Raw genomic sequence first — 20,356 nt, forward strand, 5'->3', positions numbered from 1 at the left:
TTTGGGAAAGGCGTGCCTAGAAGAACCGGGAGTTTTTACTCCAGCAGTACCTGTGTCTCTCTTTTAGGAGAGAGGTTTTTAAGTTTTGCTTGCTTGTTGCTTGCTTGTTTATGTATGATGGATGCTATGTTATGCTATGCCTGTTTGTTTGTGGAACATTCGGGGACGAATGTTCTTAAAGGGGGAAAGAATGTAATACCCGGCTAGATTTCGGCATCGGAATTTCTACCTTCCGGCGGAATCTCCGTTGGAATCTAGAATTCTGAATATGCCAGAGGTTTCTAGAGGGGTAAAATGTGTTTTCTAAAAGGTTTTTACTGATTTCATGGTTTTAAATGAAAAAGAATTGAGTTTTGAAAAGAAAAGACCAAGGAGGCGTTTGCCAGGTTCGGCCGCCGAAAGTGAAGTTTGGCCGCCGAACATGGAAAGGCTTCGGGAGCGCCTTTGGCCTCCGAAAGTCTTGTTTGAACGAGCCAAGGTTCGGCCGCCGAAAGTCAAGTTCGGCCGTCGAACATGCATGAGTTTAGGGGGCACGTTAGGCCGCCGAAGGAGGTTTAGCTGGCCGCCTATGGAGGTTTAGCTGGCCGCCTATAAAAGGCCCTCAGATCGGAAATGGGCGAGTTTTCTCCCCATTCTCGAGCTCAGGTGAGTTTTTGTCCTCCCTTGGCCGTTTTCATGTTTTTCTTCATCTCCTTCATGTTTTCATGAGTTTTATGGTTATTTTGAAGAGTTTTAAAGCTTGGATCAAGGTTTGGAGAGCTTGGAGCTTTTGGAGCTTGGATTCTCCACACCTCAAGCTTTGGGTCACACCAGCCCTCGATCTTTAAGAGGTAAGTGCGGATCTATGCTTTCTTTTATGTTTCATGAAGTTTTAAGTAAGTTTTAAGAGGTTTTAATGGTTGAGTATGGGTAGATATGCATGTTAGGAGTTATGTGGGTTTTATGCCCAATGTATGTTTATGTGATGTTATGAAGAAGTTTTAAGCTAGTTTATACTTGTGGGAGTGAGTATGCATGATGGGGAGAGAGTATGTGAGATTATGGGTTGTTTTGATGGTTTTGGCCTATGTGGGTCATAAGCTATCTATGTATGTATTGATGTTGTTTTTGGAGTTTAATCTAGTTGTTAAGCTCCTTTGTGCATGGTTATGGTTTATGCATGTTTTAGTGAAGTTTGGTGCTTGTTTTGGGGTGTTTGGAAGGTTTGGGAGGCTTGAATGCATGTGGAGCTGAGTTCTGCCCTTCTGGGAAGAACTCAGGTTCGGCCGCCGAAAGTGGCTTCGGCCGCCGAAAGTGGCTTCGGCCGCCGAACCTGTCTTTGGATGCATGGTTTGGCCGCCTAACCTTGCCCCCGAAAGTTGAGTTTTGGCTTGAAAGCAGACTTTCGGCCGACGAAGGAAGGATTCGGCCGCCGAAAGTGCCTGACTTTCGTCTCTGGAGTGGGACTTTCGGCCGCCGAAGGTGCCGCCGAAAGTGCCCGAGTTTCGTCTCTGGAGGGAGGATTCGGCCGCCGAAGGTGCCGCCGAAAGTGCCCTGTCCAGCCATTTCTTGGTTGTTTTCTATGCATGTTTATGTGATGTTTTAGAGGGTTTTTGGGGAGTTGTTTATGAGTTGTTTAAAGTGTGTTGGCACCTCATTCGAGTCCACCTGTGTAGGATCAGACCCGAGGGACCGAGGAGGCCATCAGTGGTAGCTGTTGCCGAGTCAGTCAGCGTCGGCTACAGAGGTGAGTAGAACTAAACACTTAATCTTTTATATACAAAATGTAGTAGATTGTTTGCACTAGTTCACGAAGGTGGCGCATTGCATTATTTGATGTTGATGGAGGAAGGTTTGGACCAAGGCGACTTCAATAGCCCATATCTGTCATTGAGTCTTGGGTAAGTCCTTTGAGAGCCAGACAAGTACATATAGGAAAGTCCCTGTGCGCTCTCTGTGGACTAGGTACCCTGTCATGTATGTGAAAGTCCTGTGTGAGCTCCTTTGGGGGAGCCGGGCACCGACAGAGGGAATTTTGAGGTCATGTCCGATCCTTGAGAGTAAAGGATGCTAGCAAAAAGAAACTCTCAAAAACAGTCCGTGGGGAATATTTATCTGCATGAGCCCCGAGACGGACCAGATACAGTTATGTGATTTCTTTGTGATATGACGCATTTCATGAGAGCATGTAATTAATGAATTGTTTTTCCTTGTTTCTACTCACTGGGCTTTTTAGCTCACCCCTCTCCCCTAACCCCAGTGTTGCAGGTTTGAGGCTGATCGGGAAGTCTCAAGAGCAGAGGTTAAGCTTATGTAATAGTTTTAGATTAGCACTTTTAGTGTGGACATGTATTATAATTGAGATAATGATTTGTAAGAGAATGTAATGCAAGTACAGTAGAGTTATGTTTATGGATTAGTACTGTGCTTGGCCCTGAGACTTGGTTAGTCCCTGTTCAATACATGATGTATGTAATGTTTTAGATGTTGAGTTGTGTTGAACTAATCTTGTGGCATGTGTTGTTTACCACGTTATGTTATGGATGAGGACCCTAGTAGAGGTCTTAGGTTTGTGGTTTGATGCATGCACAGGTTAGGTTCTAGTTCTTTGGATGTATCCCAGCTTGATGTATGTTATATTGACCCAGCTAGAGTTTTGAGGGCTCTAGTAGGGGATCCTTTTATGTTTTCAGTTATGTCGCATACAGGTCAGGCTCGGTTTGTACATCAGATGTTACAGTATTTATGTTAAAGTTTTGTTCATGTATGGGATTTGACCAGGTGATAGGAGGTATGTTTGGCTTGCTACGGGTCCCGGCGGCCTTAAGCCGATCTGGATCCTAGCGCCGGTGGCGGTTCGGGCCGTTACAGAGGGGTATCGGTTTCCGGGTCGTTACAACAGGTTATATGTCAGGCTTGCTACGGGTCCCGGCGGCCTTAAGCCGATCTGGATCCTAGCGCCGGTAGCGGTCCGATTTTCGGGTCGTTACAGCTGAGAGATATAGAGGGCCTATGCGTGAAATCAGAAAAGGAAAGTCAAAGATTTTAGCAACTCCAGATTCTGTTTTTAAGAAGTGGCAAGAAGCTTGGAACACTTATGAATACAAAGAGAAGCGTTAAAAGTTTTCTACAAATAGAAGCTTTAAAAGTTTTATGCAAATAGAAGCAATGAGGTGAGAGGTGCAGAGTCTAACATTTCTAGGCATGCTTATGGATCTGTTTCACAGTATACCACCAGCAAATGATGATATTTATAATTAAAATTTTATTTATTTATTTATTTCTTATTGCATTGATAATTTTACTCTCGATATAATTATCAACAGAAAGAAAGTTTGGGAATAAATCCTCATCCTCATGAGCTTCTTGAGCGAACAAACAAGAGAAAGGGGACGGATGAGTTTGTTGATGCAAGGTTGCAATATATTTACGTAAGTTTGTAAGATGTTAAATTTATAATCACCTTTTGAATTGTTATATTATCAAATAAATATTATATTAATACATTTTTATATTACAGGAGCGCTACATAAAATTGAAGGAGTCCGCTACATAGTAGCAAGAGGGAATGAGTGAGCCACTAAACATAGATGAGGCCCAATTGTATTACGAGGTAGTTGGCGAGCAGAAGTGATAAAGGACTAATTAGACTCCGTCAGGAGTTTTAATCAATATCGTTTGGCTAAGACGATATAAGAGAAAAAATAGACTGAAAGACAAACAGTCTTATTGAAATTTTTCAAAGATTGAAAAGTGAGTTTCTAATAGCCAAGGAAGACTATTTATAATAGAAAAAAAACCATAATATACAAAATTACAAAAATATCTAAAAAAATAATTAAGATGCAAAATTGACCCCCTAAACAATGGAATTTTAAAAATAATTAAAATGCAAAATTGACCCCCTAAATAATGGAATTTTCATATCGAACTTTGTGACTGGCCTACGACCATTGTCACTTTTTTGAAAGTCGTGCGTCTTGAAATTCCCTTTCCAAAAAGCCATCATGAGTCTCCATCGGCCGTCGATAGTAAAAATTAGGTCCGGTTTAAGTTTGCCGTAAAGTCCAAGACTAGTTGTTCCGTGTCAATCTCCATATCTGAATAAATTAGTTAATTATTGTATCTTTCTTTATTTTTATTATTTCTTACTTTGTTTAATTTATTCTTGCCATAGGTAATTTATTGCTTACCTTATTTAATTTATTTCTTGTCATAACTAATTTATTGTCTTTCATATTTTAATTTATTTCTTTCCATGTTAGAATTTATTTTTATCCTTAGTTAAAATATTTCTTTTCATAATTAATTTACTTCTTTTCATATTTTATTTTATTTCTTACTTCGTTTATAAATATTTCTTCCCTTATTTGAATTTATTTTCTTTCATTATTTGAATTTATTTCATTTCCTTATTTGAGATTATTTTCTTTCCTTTGGTGTGAAAATGAATAAGTATTAATGATTTTAGGACAAAATAACTATAAAATTGAATTTTAAAGATGCATGTTTAAAAAACTAATACAACCTTCTTTGTCATGTACTAAATAAGAATATAGAAACTATGCAAAGTTCCCCACCTTGATGCAAATTGGTCAAATGACATGAAATGAATTTAGAAATAATGATTAATTAGAGTAACTTGGCAACACCTTCACTTTAAGTCAAGTAGAAACTTTACATGAATATTTTTGTAATCCATGTGTGAGTAATACTTAAATTACATATTATCTAAAATGGATTTCCTAATAAATATTTGAAGCCATAATATAAGAATCAATTTATGGCGCTAGTACTGGTTCTCAGGTAAAGTTTAGACGAGAAAGATATAACACCAGCTTAAATTCTAGTATTTGAATTATAAATTTCAATAAAATCTCTATTGGAATTTCAGAATCTAAGAATTCAAAAATTTTTAGAAAGGGTAAAATGGACCTTTTATAAAATAAAAGTTTTTAATATATTTTAAAATGCATTTTAAATATTAAAAAAGAGAAGATGTTTTAAAAAATTTAATATTCGACGGTCAAACCTCCAGGTTTGGTCACCAAATTTGCTTGGGATAGCATGCCTATAAAAGACCATTAGCTCGAAAATGAAAAAAAGATTTCAAGTAGAGGTAAGTTCTCATGCCCTTGTTTCTTCAAAATTTCAAGCTTTTAGTAAGTTTCTCATGGATTTCAACTTCGTTTTGAAGATCAAGCTTGGAATTTTAGGATTTGTAAGTTAGGATATCTCTTTTACAATTTTTCTCTCTCCTCCTCCTCTAATCTGCTGTGGGTGTTGATTCTTCAAGAGGTAAGTTTTAGTTCTAGAAAACTTATTATTTTTGAGTTACAATTTGATTTAAGTTACAATTTTATTTTAAACTCTGTTTTTAAGGCTTGGTGTAGAAATTGCATGCAAAGTTTTAGTGATTTTCTTTATGCTAAAGCTTAGATTGAAAGTGAGAATGTTTGCTTTGCATGTTGATGTTTTTTAAGTATTCTACCTATTTAAAGGCTTCTGAGTTGATGTTGGATGTTATTTGACTTCTGCATGTGGCTTTGATTTTTTTTTGGGAGACTGGATTAAAGTGGTTGAATTAGATTCTTTTTACAGAAAAATTCAAGTTGGGCCACCAAACCTACTACGAGAAGTTTTTACCTTTGAATATTAGACTTCTGGATCTATACAGGGACTTTTAGGTCTATATAGGCGGCCATTATAGTAATGAATTGATTTTGTTTAGTACCAAGAAGTTTTGTCTTAGATTACAACTCATTCTAAAAGTTTCAGAAGTATATTAGTGAAATAAATTTTGTTTAATAATAATTGCATCATCGATAACTTTATTATTATGATGATTTCAAATATGGATCATTAAGAATACTAATTTTTAGCAGACTTAACCTGATGGTAAGTGCATTTGAGAGATCTCAGGTTCTATTCCCTCGATCTCTAATTCTCATTTCAAGACAGAATACTAATTTTTAATAATTTCAAATATGAATTTTTTTATTTTAAGAGTAAATTATATTTTGATATCTGAATTTTAGTATAATTAATGGATTGATCCTTATATTTTTAAAATTAAACACTTAAATTCCTCTATAATCATTTCGTTTAAATTAGAGGTCACTGCATCCATTTTTGCCATTAAAAGTATATAAATAACTTTATTGACCTTTTTCAATGGATAAACTATATTTGAGTTCTTAAATTTTAGCATAATTAATAGATTGGTCTCTGTATTTTTAAAATTGTACACTTAAATCCTCTCATCTATTATAATTTAAACATTTTGATACTTTATTTTTTATTTGAAGGAACACTTAAGTTTCTATTAACTTTTATCTATAACATCTCGTTAACTAATTTTTAACACTTTTTGTTCTTCAATTTCCATTCATTAAAATAGTTTAATACTTATAACTTCAAAACTTTCAAAAATACTTATAATTTCAAATATTTTTAAGTGATACCAAATATTTTTAAATAGTTTGTAAACTTTTATAAATAATATTTTGGGAAAAAATTATATTTTAAAAAAAGTTTCACCATCACTGATTTTGAACTAATATCTATAATGAATAAAAGAATTATAATTTTAGACGAATTAAATATAGATAAATTTAAAAATTTAATTTTAAAAATATAAGAATTGATCTATTAATTATATTAAAACTTAATGATTAAAGTGTAATTTATCTAATATAAATTTTTATCTATATTAGAAATAATTTTAGAAAATATTTTAGATATTTTAAAATACGTACTTCCTTTTAATTGGTTGAATAAGAAATTATGAATGAAAAAATCTATCTTAGAAAATGATCATATAGAAATTTAAATATTTTATTTTAAAAACACCGTGATTACACTAAATTCAGATATTAAAGTATAATTTAATTTAATTTTAATTAGTTTTAAAGTTATTTTTTATTATAATAAAATTTTAATTTAATAAAATTAAATATTAATATAAGTCGTTAGTAATTTTTATTAAATATTAATATAAAATTTTTAATAAATTTAATTTAAAATTTACCCATAAACAGTAATATAATTATCTAATTAAATTATAATTTTTAAATAAATTAAAAAAATAAATTTATTACTCTTATATCTAAAAGGAGATATTTTTTATAATACTAATATTTCTTCTAATTTCTACTTTTACATATTATAGATTCATTTTATCATATAAAATAAAATGGTAATTAACTATAATTTTCTTTTCCCCTTTATTTTCCCACCTTCTCAAGCAAGCTAATGTACCTCAATGCAATTTTTCCCAATTGCAGTGTTAAATTCGTCCATCCATTTCTCTCTCACATACACTCACCGCCCGTTTTCTTGGTTTCTCGATTTTATTCCCTCATTTTGTGATTTAATGACGAAGGTATAAAATATCAGATTTCTCTCTCTCACGGCAGCTGGTCAATCCCCTATTCATCGCCGTCGTTGAGGCCGTTCTCCAGTAATTCACCATTGACTTCTTCTTCTTTTTCTTTATTATTATAATTATTTTTGATATTGACATCACTGATGTCGTTGCTGCGCAGCGGCAGGGTTCAAATCAATCAAACAGGTTTTCAAGGTAATTTCGCGCTTTGTTAAATTTTCTATTCAATAATCTAGTTTGTGTCTAACTAGGCTTTGATTTAAGTTCTAGGCTTCCAAATTACTTGCAATTTCACTGTATACTGTTAAGGGTTTTGGAGTGAAGTTGCGGATTGTGATGGAAGACTTGATTCAGTTGAACTTGTATGCAATGTCAACTGTCACAAATATTACTTTTTTAAAACACTGATTACAAGCATATTGTTATCTTGAAAGGCTTGAGATATTCTTGCAAGAGGGATTATCACAGGGTGCTTCTTCTACTTACTCTCCCTTTCTCTCTATCTTTTTTTTTTTAAATATTTTTATTTTTATAATGCTTGTTTCTCTAACATTGTTGTTTTGTATTTTTAGGATATTTTAGTTACAGACTTAAAGTAATGCCTCCTCCAGAATCCTCCAAACAGCAGTTAAAGGTAACTAACGAAATCTTATTTTGCTTGTTCAAAGTCTCATCTTCTGTGCCCTTACCATATGCAAGTGTAATTATCCTTTTCCTTTACTTTTTCTTTTTCTTTTTGTTTTTTCCTTTCACAAGGTCTCTATAGATGCCGAGCATGCAAAATGTAGCATCTGCTTAAACATCTGGCATGATGTTGTTACTATTGCTCCTTGCCTTCATAACTTCTGGTATTTGTTTATTGTTATTATTATTATTATTGTTGTTGTTGTTGTTGTTGCCCTCCAAATAATAGAATATACAAATACATATATATATATATATACACACACGCGCGCGCATATATATATATATATATATATATATACACACACACATATAGAGAGAGAGAGAGAGATAGAGTGAGAGACTTTCAATTTGTGGTTTCTGTAATGCAGCAATGGATGCTTCTCCGAGTGGTTAAGGAGATCACAGGAGAAACATTCTACTGTGCTTTGTCCTCAGTGTAGGGCAGCTGTACTATTTGTTGGTAGAAATCACTTTCTGCATAGCATTGAGGAGGTAATACCTTACATTTTGTTCAATTCCGTTGTAGATGCTTGTCTTTTTGATCTATTTGCAAGATATTGTACCTACTTGTTTGTGGATTATGGATAATCTTCAATTATATTTGGGATGCTTATGTTGTGATTACTTGAAGTATTATAAAGAATCCTTTTATTGCTTTTCAATCACTTATCAGAGTATCTTTTCCGTGTATCCTCTTTTTGGGTTCTTTTCTGTCTGTTTGTTTTTCTTATTTCTGTAGAACTCATCAATGTTACATATTAATGTTAGTTTTTTAATAATTAAAATGCTGTTTAGTCGCTTGTATTTGTAATTCCAGACGACAGTAATTGTTGATATTATGTTATTGTTTTCAACCTATCTTGGAATATTTCCACTCCCTTTTTTGCTTTTTATATGCATTTGATATCATTTGCATGCGGTTTCTTCTCTTCATTGCAGATTAATTATTTATGAATAAGCACTTCTATTTTCTAGTATGGTTTTCATGTATTGGAAATTTCTTTATTTTAATTAAGATGATGCTTCTTTTTCCCCCTTTTGTCTAGGATATGCTACAAGCTGATTCTTCATTAAAACGTTCAGATGAAGAAGTTGCTCTTCTAGATTCATATGCATCAATAAAATCAAATCTTGTAAGTAATCTTTTCGTTGTGGAACATACTTTTTGGACACTTGATTTATGTGAACTGAAATCAGGGGCAAGAAGAGGCATAATTTTTGGTGCACTTCAACTTCATAATATTCTCTCTCTCTATTTCTTTTCCAATTTTCTTTCTTTTTTTTTTTTTCAAAGTTGGATGAATCCTAAGCTATGGAAAAGTGCGAATGAAGTGTGTCTTGTTTCGACTTGTTCTACCTAATGTAGAATAAGAAAAAATTGATGCCATGTTATCATGTAACATGGTCCTGATTAATTGAGCCAAAAAGATCATGTTAGCAATGTTGATCTTGTCTTTAACATATTGCTAAAGGAGACCTATGTTTTACCAGTTTTTCCTCTAAACTGTCGGTGGATTTTGCACAGTAGTGTATTATCATTGGTTATTTGAAATTCTTAGGATTCTAATTGTTTTGTGTGTTTGATTTGCTTTTTCTGTTTATAGATGGTGCCTTCTGCAGGTCTACTATATATTAGGTCTTTTGGAGAGTGAAAAAAAAATGTTGTTGCATTATATTTGGTTTTGTGATGTATGTTAGATTATTCAAAGTGGTAAGAAGCTCAGCCAGAAGAGGGCTCGTACAAGTTCGGATGTGGAAATTGATGGGGAAGAATCTGGGGAGTTCCCATGCCTTCAGTGTGGTAATATTACTTGCTTATCAATTATCAGTTTATTTGTTTCAAAATGATTTTATCCTTCCATTGCTTTGATCGTATGCCATAACCATTACTAGTCTAGGAAGGAGTGCACTTCCATTCGTTCTAATCTTGGGATGGTAATCCTGTTGTCAAGGAGATGATTAGCAGTTCTTTCTCTTGGGAACTAGAATCAAATTGAGGAAGAGGAATGAACATGAACAATTCTCTATTCCATATGCATTTGCCTTTCCTTCTATCACATATTTGCCACTTTTTTCTTTATGTTTTCTCTGTGTATTTGTTATTCTCACCATTACTGGCTTTACAATGGAATTCAGTGAAGTTGAATATTGCTTCTATGGATGTTTGTTTGAAATACACTATAATGTGAAGGTTCCTGCTTGGCTCTTGGGACTTTTGGATAGATTAATGCATTTAGTGTCAAGTGAATCAATAAAAATACAAGGTTTGTTCAACGTTATCACTGGATGATGACCTTTCTTACATGATGCCAAATTCACTCCAGTTCTATGACCTCTTCAGTTACTTGAAAACCTGCTACCTTTGCTCCTTTTCCATCAGCGGCATCACCGACATTAGCTCACCACCATCACTTCCCCACCACAGCAGACACCAACAGCATCAGTTCTACTGCTATTACTGCCTCTCATTCCCAACATCTTAATCACCATTGGCACCAGGACCACCACGTTGAGAATAACAATTATTAATACATGTTTGTGCTTATAAATGTTAGCTTGCACCCCTAATGCTAGGCTATTACAAAACCTGCCTTAGTAGTAACATCTAGTTTTCGAAAAGCAAATAAAAACTGGGATCCATAGAAGTAAAATCTTCTTGCAAGCAATTTGGTGCATAAGATTCTCAAAGCTGGAATTCATCTGAAATTTTATTGATGGACTCTATTGCTGCACCTTAAATATGGTTGTTGCTACTCATAAGTGAGAAAGGAAGAATATCTGTGTTGCGGTGGACAGCTTTTGCTATCATTTTCTGGTTTGCTATTTGTCAGCAATTTGCTTTGAATAATCTTGTGCAGGTTTTATTGTTAAAGGTCTGGCTGCGTATGTGAAAATACTTCTCAATTTGGAATACCTGGTTAAATGAAGTTCTGTTCTGCTTCTTCTCGTTATTGACTTGTGACATTCTATTCTATATATCAGTTTCTTATTTAACTATTTCATGCACAAAAATAGGTACAGAATTTAATGGCTTTCGTTGCAGCCCAAACATGGTCCATTTGCAATGTCAAGCTTGTGGAGGAATGATGCCTTCAAGGACGGATATTAATGTTCCACAACACTGTATGTGCCAAAGTGTTATCTGATTATTTTTTTATGATGTCCTGACTCGCTGTGTTAGGTTATTTAGATTTCTTTTAGCAAATAATAAGACCTAATTTTGTTTATTTAGGGTGCATTTGTTTACCTTGTAATTTTCTTTTTTTTTTTAAAAAAATGTAACTTGTTCGGTTGTTAGTGTTGCGTTTTTATTGCTACTACTTATTAGAAAACGTTTTTGAAATAAAAAAACCCAAAACTAAAAGTTATAAATGTTGGTTTTCTTGTTACAGATTTTACCAAACAATTATTTTTCTTTTCAACTTTTATCATATTATCACATCAATAAAATTCTTTTTTTTTTCTTTAAATGTATAGCCATTCAACTAATTTATAAAATATATTTTTATTTTATTATGAAATTTACTATTTAGTTCCTCTGGCATGGTGAAACTCATCACTTCGTTTCTCAATTTTGAAAAATATATTAAACTATCTTGAGGTCTTAAAAAAATATGCTAATTAATCATTCCGTTAGTTTAGCTTAGCTATTAGGTGTTTTACTATTTAGTCCATGTGCGATGAAAAAATTCATTAATTGATTTTTTTTAATGTTGTGAAAATGGCTATTATGTAGTCTTTTCATATTGAGAGCGTTTTATACTTTTTGTAATACTTAATGACTAAAATTAATGGATGGACTAATTATTAGACTTTTTAAAACCACTGGGACGTTTTATATTTTTCAAAAGCGAGGTACTAACAAATAACTTTTTCGTCTAATTTTGATTTTTTTTTAATGTGTTGAGCATGTTTGTGCTTTGTTCTATAGCGAGCTATGGTAATGTAGCTGTCGAGTTTTTCTAATTTCTTTCTCTCTTGCAGGTTTGGGGTGTGATAGAGCATTTTGCTCTGCTTATTGGCATGCTCAAGGGGTTCAGAGAAGTAACTCTCACATGGTGTGCAGTAATGAGGATTTTAAACCGGTATTTTGATTTTGTGCTTACAACTTTACCCTTTTTTGCTTCAGTAGGACTTCTAAACTAGTATATACTCTAGTCTGTTAGTCTGCATGATCCTTGTTTACTTCTTGAGAATAAATTCTTTCCTCAACCAGTCCCTCCCTCTCTCTTGTTGGAGCGTGAAGCACACCAAAATAAGTAAACACTTGCACATGAGAGTGACAATTGGGAGAATTCTCTTTCTGGGTATTTTATTAATCAAAATCTTCTGAAATGCAAGTCACTGGAGTTTTATTACCCCTAACTAGAATAGGAATGGAACTTAGCAAGATTGAAAGTCTAGGCACATTGAATACCAAGTGAAATAGGAATAGAGTCATAGACAAGTCCTAACTAAACTAGAATTACTAATCACTCCTAAATAAAGCAAAAGACACTAAGAAATTAAATGAAACACAATAACTAAGCTAAATAGGACGCTTAGATGAAGTAGGAGTTCTTAGGAATCAAAGCTGTACAAAAATCAGCATGAGATTTGACTTTCTCCTGTGTTGAAAACCCCCTAGTGAGTGACTTCCTGGGAACACTCTTTAGGGGTGCTGGTCGTAGGATTGGGTTTTCAGCCCCCTTCTGCCTTGGACATTCCCTAGGGCATGTTGGAGCTGTCTGGCATGTCCTGGGGCATGTTGAAGCCATTTGTAGGTGCTGAATTCTGTCATTTGAAATCTTTTCATTCCCCATAGACTCATTACTTAACATGTTTTGCATCATACTTCCTCATTTGGAAAGAAACTCATCTTTAGTTAAGATTTATTACAATGATCCAAAGTATGAACTTTGCAAACTTTTTTGAAAAATTTGTGCAGTGCCAGACCATTACCGTTATGTTATAGCCATTGCCTGTTTCCATTACTCGTGACTGCGACTGCGATTTAAAACCATGCTATTAAGAACATTTTGAATTTGGAATTGTAAATGTTCATAAAAAAAATGAGATTGAATAATATAATTTTTATTGTTTTGATCCTAGATGCTGCTCAAAGGTACTTCATTTGACATGGGGGTATGGTGCTCTTCACATTGCTGAAGGATCAATATAGGGGGTTGTTTGGCTGGTCCAACAACTTTGATGCCTAGTTAGGGAATTATGAATTGAATATTAAGGAATTATAAGTGTGTGCGGTTGTGACTTGGTTCCTTATTTATAGGCACAGGGTCAAAATCTTGTTAGGAATCATGGGATTAGAACTCTTTGAAGATGGACTGCTGTTTGGAATAGGATTTTAAGTCTTAGTAGGATTTATAATACTAGAGAGTGTATTGGATGAGGACTCGAATGAGCGATGCCAGTTATCTGTTGAATTTGTCATTGTGATATGCATCTTACCTGTCCGCATTATGCACTGTATGATTTGGTTGGCTCGATTACCATGTTAGGCGTATGCCCAATCGTTTTGATGATCTAGTTTGGTTGGAATCAGATGCAATCCATTATTCAGCCCACTTGGGTACCACTTTGAATCAAATGGGTATTTTAGATGGTTTTGCATCAATTATGAAAGCTACAAGAATTGTCATGAATATTCTAAATTAGGAAGTTACAAAATACAAAAATATAAATGCCTTTTTTATATCCCTAATTGTAGGCTTGATCAGGAACCTTATATATATTCAATAACATAATTTAGAGAAGTTGTAAATTCAAATAAATATATATATTAACTATGAAAAATATAACATACTTGAGAATTATTTATTTGGTTATTTTTTTCTTCTAAAGATGTTTAGTGAGCTGATTTCGAGTCTGTGATCATTACATAAGTCTGTGTTATACTATGGGAACCTCATATTGGTAAAAAACTATGTGATGTCACCATGGAATGCTATCATCAAGTCTTCTCACGTGGCTTCTTCATGATATTTGCAATTTTTCCTTAGGGGTGGCAATTTGGGTTGACAGTTTGTGTTCGTGATGCCATGAATTCGATACAAATATGATTAAGGGTCGATATGAATGCAATATGCTTAATTAATCATGTAAAAAATCTACATACTAACATAACCCTTTATTACACGGGTTACACGATATGATATATTATAAATGTATTGGGTTAACATGATACAATATAAACCCATCTAATATGATTTAACATGAATAAACCCATTTAATACTATTTAGCACATTTAATGGGCTCTTACACGATTTAGTATTTACTTATTTGACCCATTTTGATACAATTCAATATCTTTAATATGTATAAAATAATATATTATATTAAATTTATATATTTCATTGTAACATTCATAAATTTAATAATATATAAAAATATGAACTTAATTGTTTAATGTTTTAAAACAAGTGATATATCAACATTTAACTAATTAATATTTTAAAAAATTACAAAATAATATAGTATTCAACTTGTTATATAAATTAAATAAAATTTAATAATGAAAATAAAAAACACAATCTTTTATGAAATAACAAATATTTACTTGCGGGTGGGCGGGTGTTACTAGCCTTAAGCACTACAAACGGTTCACCCATGGACCTAAGAAGATTCAGTCAAATGGAGAGTAAAGAACAAGTCCGGCAACTAATTTGTGCTGCTGCCGTTATTATTTTCTTGTTAATATTTTTATTCTTTATTTATTTTGTTGAGTAGAAATAGGAGGATAATCCTCAAGATAGTTGATAATCCCTCCTTAATAGGAGATGTTTGTTTCTGTTGTTGTATTTAAACAGCAGGCATTTTTTGAATAAAGGGAGGAAAAATTTGACCCAGTTTTTGAGTACTTAACTCAAGAGATTGTAGATTCTCTCTCAAGTCTACAAAATAGGTAGAAAAAAGGATAAAACCTCTTCTTCTTCCTCCCACCAACCTTCTATTAAGGAGGGATTATCAACTATCTTGAGGATTATCCTCCTATTTCTACTCAACAAAATAAATAAAGAATAAAAATATTAACAAGAAAATAATAACGGCAGCAGCACAAATTAGTTGCCGGACTTGTTCTTTACTCTCCATTTGACTGAATCTTCTTAGGTCCATGGGTGAACCGTTTGTAGTGCTTAAGGCTAGTAACAGCGGGTTAATGGGTTGATGGTTCACGAGTCAACATGTGACATGAATAATAAATTGTGTCATACATGTGCCAAATTGGGTTAGCGGGTTAACCCGCGACACATATGATTACTAGGTCTGTCATAAATGGATTGACACCCTAACCCTGACCCTTTATCTTTGTATCGTTTTGTATTATGTTCATCAGTGGTGTATAAAATTATCACTATTATTCTTATCCATGGTTTTATATATTGTAGTTTTGGGGGCCTACCCCTCTTCCCATCAACAAAAATGAAAGGTTAGTATTATACTTGGCAGGTTTCTCAACACACTATCTCTCGGATTCCATTTTTGGCGCATGAGAAGAATCAGCATGAACAGGATGTATGAACTACTGTACTGGAATAACAATCCTTTGCAATTCTCTTTTTATTCTTTTTATTACTATTTTTTTTTAATTTTTATAGTAGACTCACTTTACTCTTTTATGTAGATCACTGAGAGGTGTATCAGACAAATGGGTAAAACATTGCAAGATGTTGTCTCAGATTGGATTAGCAAGCTGAACAACAGAGAAATTGGTGTGTTGATTAATTCTCTCCAGTTTTAAATTAGAAAATGGAGTTCGTTAGGTTCTAAAAGTGCACTTGGGTTATTCTATTTGTAAATTATTCTTGCATTTTCTTTGCACATATTACGGACAGTCCTAGACAAAACCCAGGGAATATTGTACAACACAAAGGGAATTGCTAACACTCCTTAATGTCTAGCTTAATATATTCCTTTCTATTGGCATTAACTTATTTTGAAATTTTGTATATTTTTTTATTAATTAAGAAACTCTTTAATTCTTCCTCCAGATCGGACAAGAATGCCACTGAATCATGCTGAGATGATAACTGCAGGAACACATGTTTGCAAGTATGCAAAATTCCCCTTTCTTTTCTATGGATCAATAGTTATAATTTATTTTAGGTGCTGGAAGCAAAGAATTGCAGAAGACACTATTCAAAATTTAGATCAGCAGTTTAACAAAATTATCATTTTGTTTCTCCAAATTCCTCAAAAAGCTGAGCAAGAAATAAAAAAATATACGGAATTTAACATATTTAGACTTAATTTGCTCAATCATCGTATGTGCTTTCCTCGCACCATAAAAATAACATTCACAACTTCTAAACCCTATGATAAGATCAGTAGAAACCATCCAAAGCCCACAGATAGACAGAGAAAGCTCTGCAAAACTTTAAAAGACCAAGGTGTTTGCCTGATCGATTATGCAAATTCACTGATATCTTGCCTCTTGAGTCATGACATGAGCAACAGAGAGGTCAAAACCAATGACAAGAGTTGTCAAGTTTTGTTTTGCAAGACTTCATTCTGATGGATATGACTGAAAACTAATAAAAGATAAAGATGATAAGAGTTTTGAGCTTACATCTTTGGTGGTATAGCTGAATATCCAAACGAGATTGCTGAATCACAGGCAATATAGGGTTTGAGAGAGCACAACGGATAGAGGATAAGTAAGAGGTAATGGAAGAGCAACAACAGGTTTGAGAGGTAGAAGAGTTAGGAAGGAAAAGTATTGCTGCCATTGTTGTCAGTCAAATGTCATTTCCAACATGGTGATATTCCTGGTGCAAATCAGCAAGGTGAAATGAATCTGTAAAAGCATTAATGATTTATGGGGTTATTTTGTTATCTCATTATGCTTGATAAGATTTAACAAAACTACTTGGTTGATTTGTGTGGGGTATGCACATGTTGATCCTGCTGTCTTAGTGCAAGTTGGGTTTCTATTAAGACACTTTGAAGCTGATAAAAAGCAGGGAAAAAAAGTGCTTGGGGCAGGTGCAGCATGGCTAGGATCCTCTAAAGTTCTGGATAACAATTTCTAGCGTCGTTTTGCCTTTATTATGGCAGTAAATAATGGTCATGTTTAATTTGTTTCATGGTGTTCAACAAGGTTGCTGTTCATTCATTAAGTTTATGAATATCCATTCCAGCAGGATTACTTCTAACTACTATTGCTGGTTTCGTTCTATAGTTTGTTCATCATGATGATCATGCGAATGATGAGACCATTATTTATATATTTATTTATTTTCTCTCTATTTCTGATGCAGTGATTGCTATGATAAACTGGTCTCCTTTGTCTTGTACTGGTTTCGGGTTTCATTGCCCAGACATGTAAGTCTTGTTAGTTTCAAGCCATGTGGTTGGACCACCACAAGTTTCAGATGTAATATATGTTCCTCGTTTTAATTTGTGACCTTTAGAAATTAAATGGACTAGTTAGTCTGATGGTTGATTGTTGGTTATCCTGTACCAGAATGGGGTTGGGGGGGGGGTTCTTGGGAAAAGAGAGCGACGGACAGAAATATAACCATTTTATTGCACAGTGGTCATCTCATTTACAAGTTCTATGGACCATTTGGCAATTGGGCTAGCCAATTGTTGAAATCTTTGGAGTTTAAGGGAGGAAAATAAATCAGGGAAAAATAAGAAGGAAAATGATTTGACCATTTCTGGGAAATATACAAAGTGATGGGGGAAAGGAATTTTTAACATTGTGTCCCCTTTTGGCTCACCAAATCTAGTTTGAATGGAACATTTATAAGATTGTCCTTGTTTAACCTTTATTAATAATATTCAGTATAAAAAAAATTTCATAAGCATTTTATCCATTATATCTTCCATTTTATTCCTATCCAAAGAGAGGAAAAGTTGGCCTATTTTCTTCCCCTCCTAACTTTTTTTAGCTCCATCCTCTTTCCTCCCATTTTCCCACCCTGGTTGAGAAGATTTCAAAAAAGGTACAAGGTGCTTATTAAAGTTGGCCTATTTGTGGGGCAGCTCTTTTTTTTTTTTTATTTTTTTTTGTGGGGAGGAGGTGGAGATATATGAAGGCCAACTCATTCTCCTTGGTGTTTTGAGTTTAGTAAATCATTACTTTTAATTGTATGCTTGTTGCAAAAAGGTGCTTATTATTCCATTGTTTGGTTCACTAGCAAGATATGCAAAAAATGCCCTTGTAAGATTTATTATTAATTTGAAATGATTTCCTGCAATATGCGTTTAACCAAATTCAATTCAAACAATTGAAATAATTATTTCGAAAATGATATGCTGCCTCTATTGGATCATCCTGATTGTTATGAAATTAGAATATTCATTGTACATGATTATTATGTTAGTGCAATGTGATGCTTTCTGCACTTGCAAAGAAAATTTGTTAAGAAGGTAGTAGATTGAAAATGTCATTTGAAGTACTTTTTGTATCTGTATGTAGTTCCTGCCGGCTGATGCAGTTAACAGGGAAGATTGCTGGTATGGATATGCATGTCGCACCCAACACCACAATGAAGATCATGCGCGTAAAAGAAATCATGTCTGTCGTCCTACAAGGGTTAATTATTAATAACCTACTCCCTTATATGCTACCTAACTATTTATCTAGTTGTGTTCTGTTCATGTAACTTATTGGTCATTTTGTACTTGGCTAAAGTACCCTTTCTAACCTTCTCATCATGATACATTATGGTGTTTTTCTGTTTTGAAAGCTAGGTTTTCGTATTACGGGCTCTGTGAAAAAGTTAGGGGTGTGTTAACTTGCGGAAACTTTTATCTTTTTTCTTAATAATAATAATAATAAAGAAAATTTACTTAAGTTGGTTTTTTTTATTTTGAAAAATATATTAAGATATCTTTAATATCTTAAAAAATTTATTAGTGAGTTCTTTCATTAGTTTTAGTTGATAAATATTTTATTATTTAGTGTTTATAGTTTAAAAAAAATTATTAATAAATCTTTTAGTTTTAAAAATATATTAATTAGTCTTTCCTTAAGAGTATTTTAAATTTTAAATAGAGTATTTTAAATTTTTTTTATAATATTTAATGGTTAAAATAATAAAGGACTAATTAGTAGATTTTTTAAAAAATTTTAATTTTTTAATATATTTTTTAAAATTGATGTACTGTTTTAATATAATAATAATAATAATAATTTATTTATTAAATTCTTTTCCTACTTTTTTCATAACTAAAATTGTTTAATTATGTAGAAAATATTTATTTATAATAATAAAATTATATGATACTAAAATAAACATCACACTGAATTGAAAAAAAATGGTTTCGAGGATTTTGTAAAAGCTTAAATGGTTATTTATTACTGACCGATGGAGAATGATTTTTAAGAAAAATGAAATATGAAATTTCCTTGTAAGATGAAAAAAAAAAAAAAAAAAAAGAAGAGCTGCCCTTCACAAACAAATATATTTTAAAAAAAATATGGGTGTTGAAAATGGGGTAATTTATTGTTGTTAGATTAATTAAATTTTTATCGAACGTCATATTTTATTTGAATTTCTTTATAAAGTGAATCTGTCATCAATTGTGAAAAATAGTAATTATTTAAAAGATAATATCTTTAAAAAAATTTTAAAAAATTATAATGTATAATATATATTTTTGTAAAGTAATTATGATTTATAAAAAAAATAATAAATTAACAAAAACTAGTGATCCCTTTAAAAATATAAAAAATATTAATACATGAACAAAGAAATTGACCACTTTAAAAATATAAAAAAAATATTATCAACATATAATTGTAAATAATTGAATGGAATATTATTTTAATGGGAAAACTGATAAAAATAACCAAATTTTTTCGTATTTTAATAATTATAACTCATATTTTGAATTTTGTTTAATTTAACTTAATTTAAAAGGTTAGTGATAATTATAGTTAAAAATTTAATTGAGACATAAATTTTTTTTTTTTTTTTTGAATCAACGAGACATAAATTTGTTTACGCGTGCAATCTAATTAGTATAAAAGGAATTGTTTTAATTGTGGATTCACACTTCAACCATGGTTAATATTTAAAAAGATTGCGATTTGAGCATTTACTGAAAAATGTTGGTGTAGATCTCCCAGTTTAGTCATTAGTTAGTCTTTTATTTTTTAAAAATAAATTAAAATATTTATAAAATTTTAAAAATTCAGTAATTAGTAATTTGGTTAACTTTAATCTTAAATATTGTAAAAAATTTAAAATATTCTCAATTCAAATGATTAATAAATAGATATTTTTATAAAATTAAAAAGCCAACTAATTAAGTGTTTCATACAAAAAGAACTAAATAGCAAACTATTTAGT

General features: G+C 32.4%; 1 protein-coding gene across 5 annotated transcripts; it reads left to right on the plus strand.

The window, feature by feature from the left end:
* Positions 1-7,216: 7,216 nt before the first annotated feature.
* LOC110628345 (E3 ubiquitin-protein ligase CHFR) lies at positions 7,217-18,852 on the plus strand. Of its 5 annotated transcripts, none has more exons than XM_043948825.1 (15): positions 7,220-7,441; positions 7,527-7,561; positions 7,631-7,835; positions 7,939-8,000; positions 8,123-8,214; positions 8,422-8,545; positions 9,100-9,186; positions 9,752-9,854; positions 11,069-11,176; positions 12,038-12,138; positions 15,501-15,566; positions 15,676-15,763; positions 16,043-16,103; positions 17,312-17,375; positions 18,478-18,852. In XM_043948825.1, the coding sequence occupies exons 4-15, from the start codon at positions 7,965-7,967 to the stop codon at positions 18,604-18,606; spliced, it is 1,059 nt and encodes a 352-aa protein (XP_043804760.1). In that variant the 5' UTR covers positions 7,220-7,441; positions 7,527-7,561; positions 7,631-7,835; positions 7,939-7,964; the 3' UTR covers positions 18,607-18,852. The 5 variants fall into 5 exon arrangements, with proteins under 5 accessions (XP_043804762.1, XP_043804760.1, XP_043804761.1 ...); XM_043948826.1 differs by having other exon boundaries at positions 7,676-7,835; XM_021774979.2 differs by having other exon boundaries at positions 7,801-7,835.
* Positions 18,853-20,356: the final 1,504 nt, after the last annotated feature.

Source organism: Manihot esculenta, chromosome 12 (genome assembly GCF_001659605.2).
Source record: "Manihot esculenta cultivar AM560-2 chromosome 12, M.esculenta_v8, whole genome shotgun sequence".
Lineage (NCBI taxonomy): Eukaryota > Viridiplantae > Streptophyta > Magnoliopsida > Malpighiales > Euphorbiaceae > Manihot > Manihot esculenta.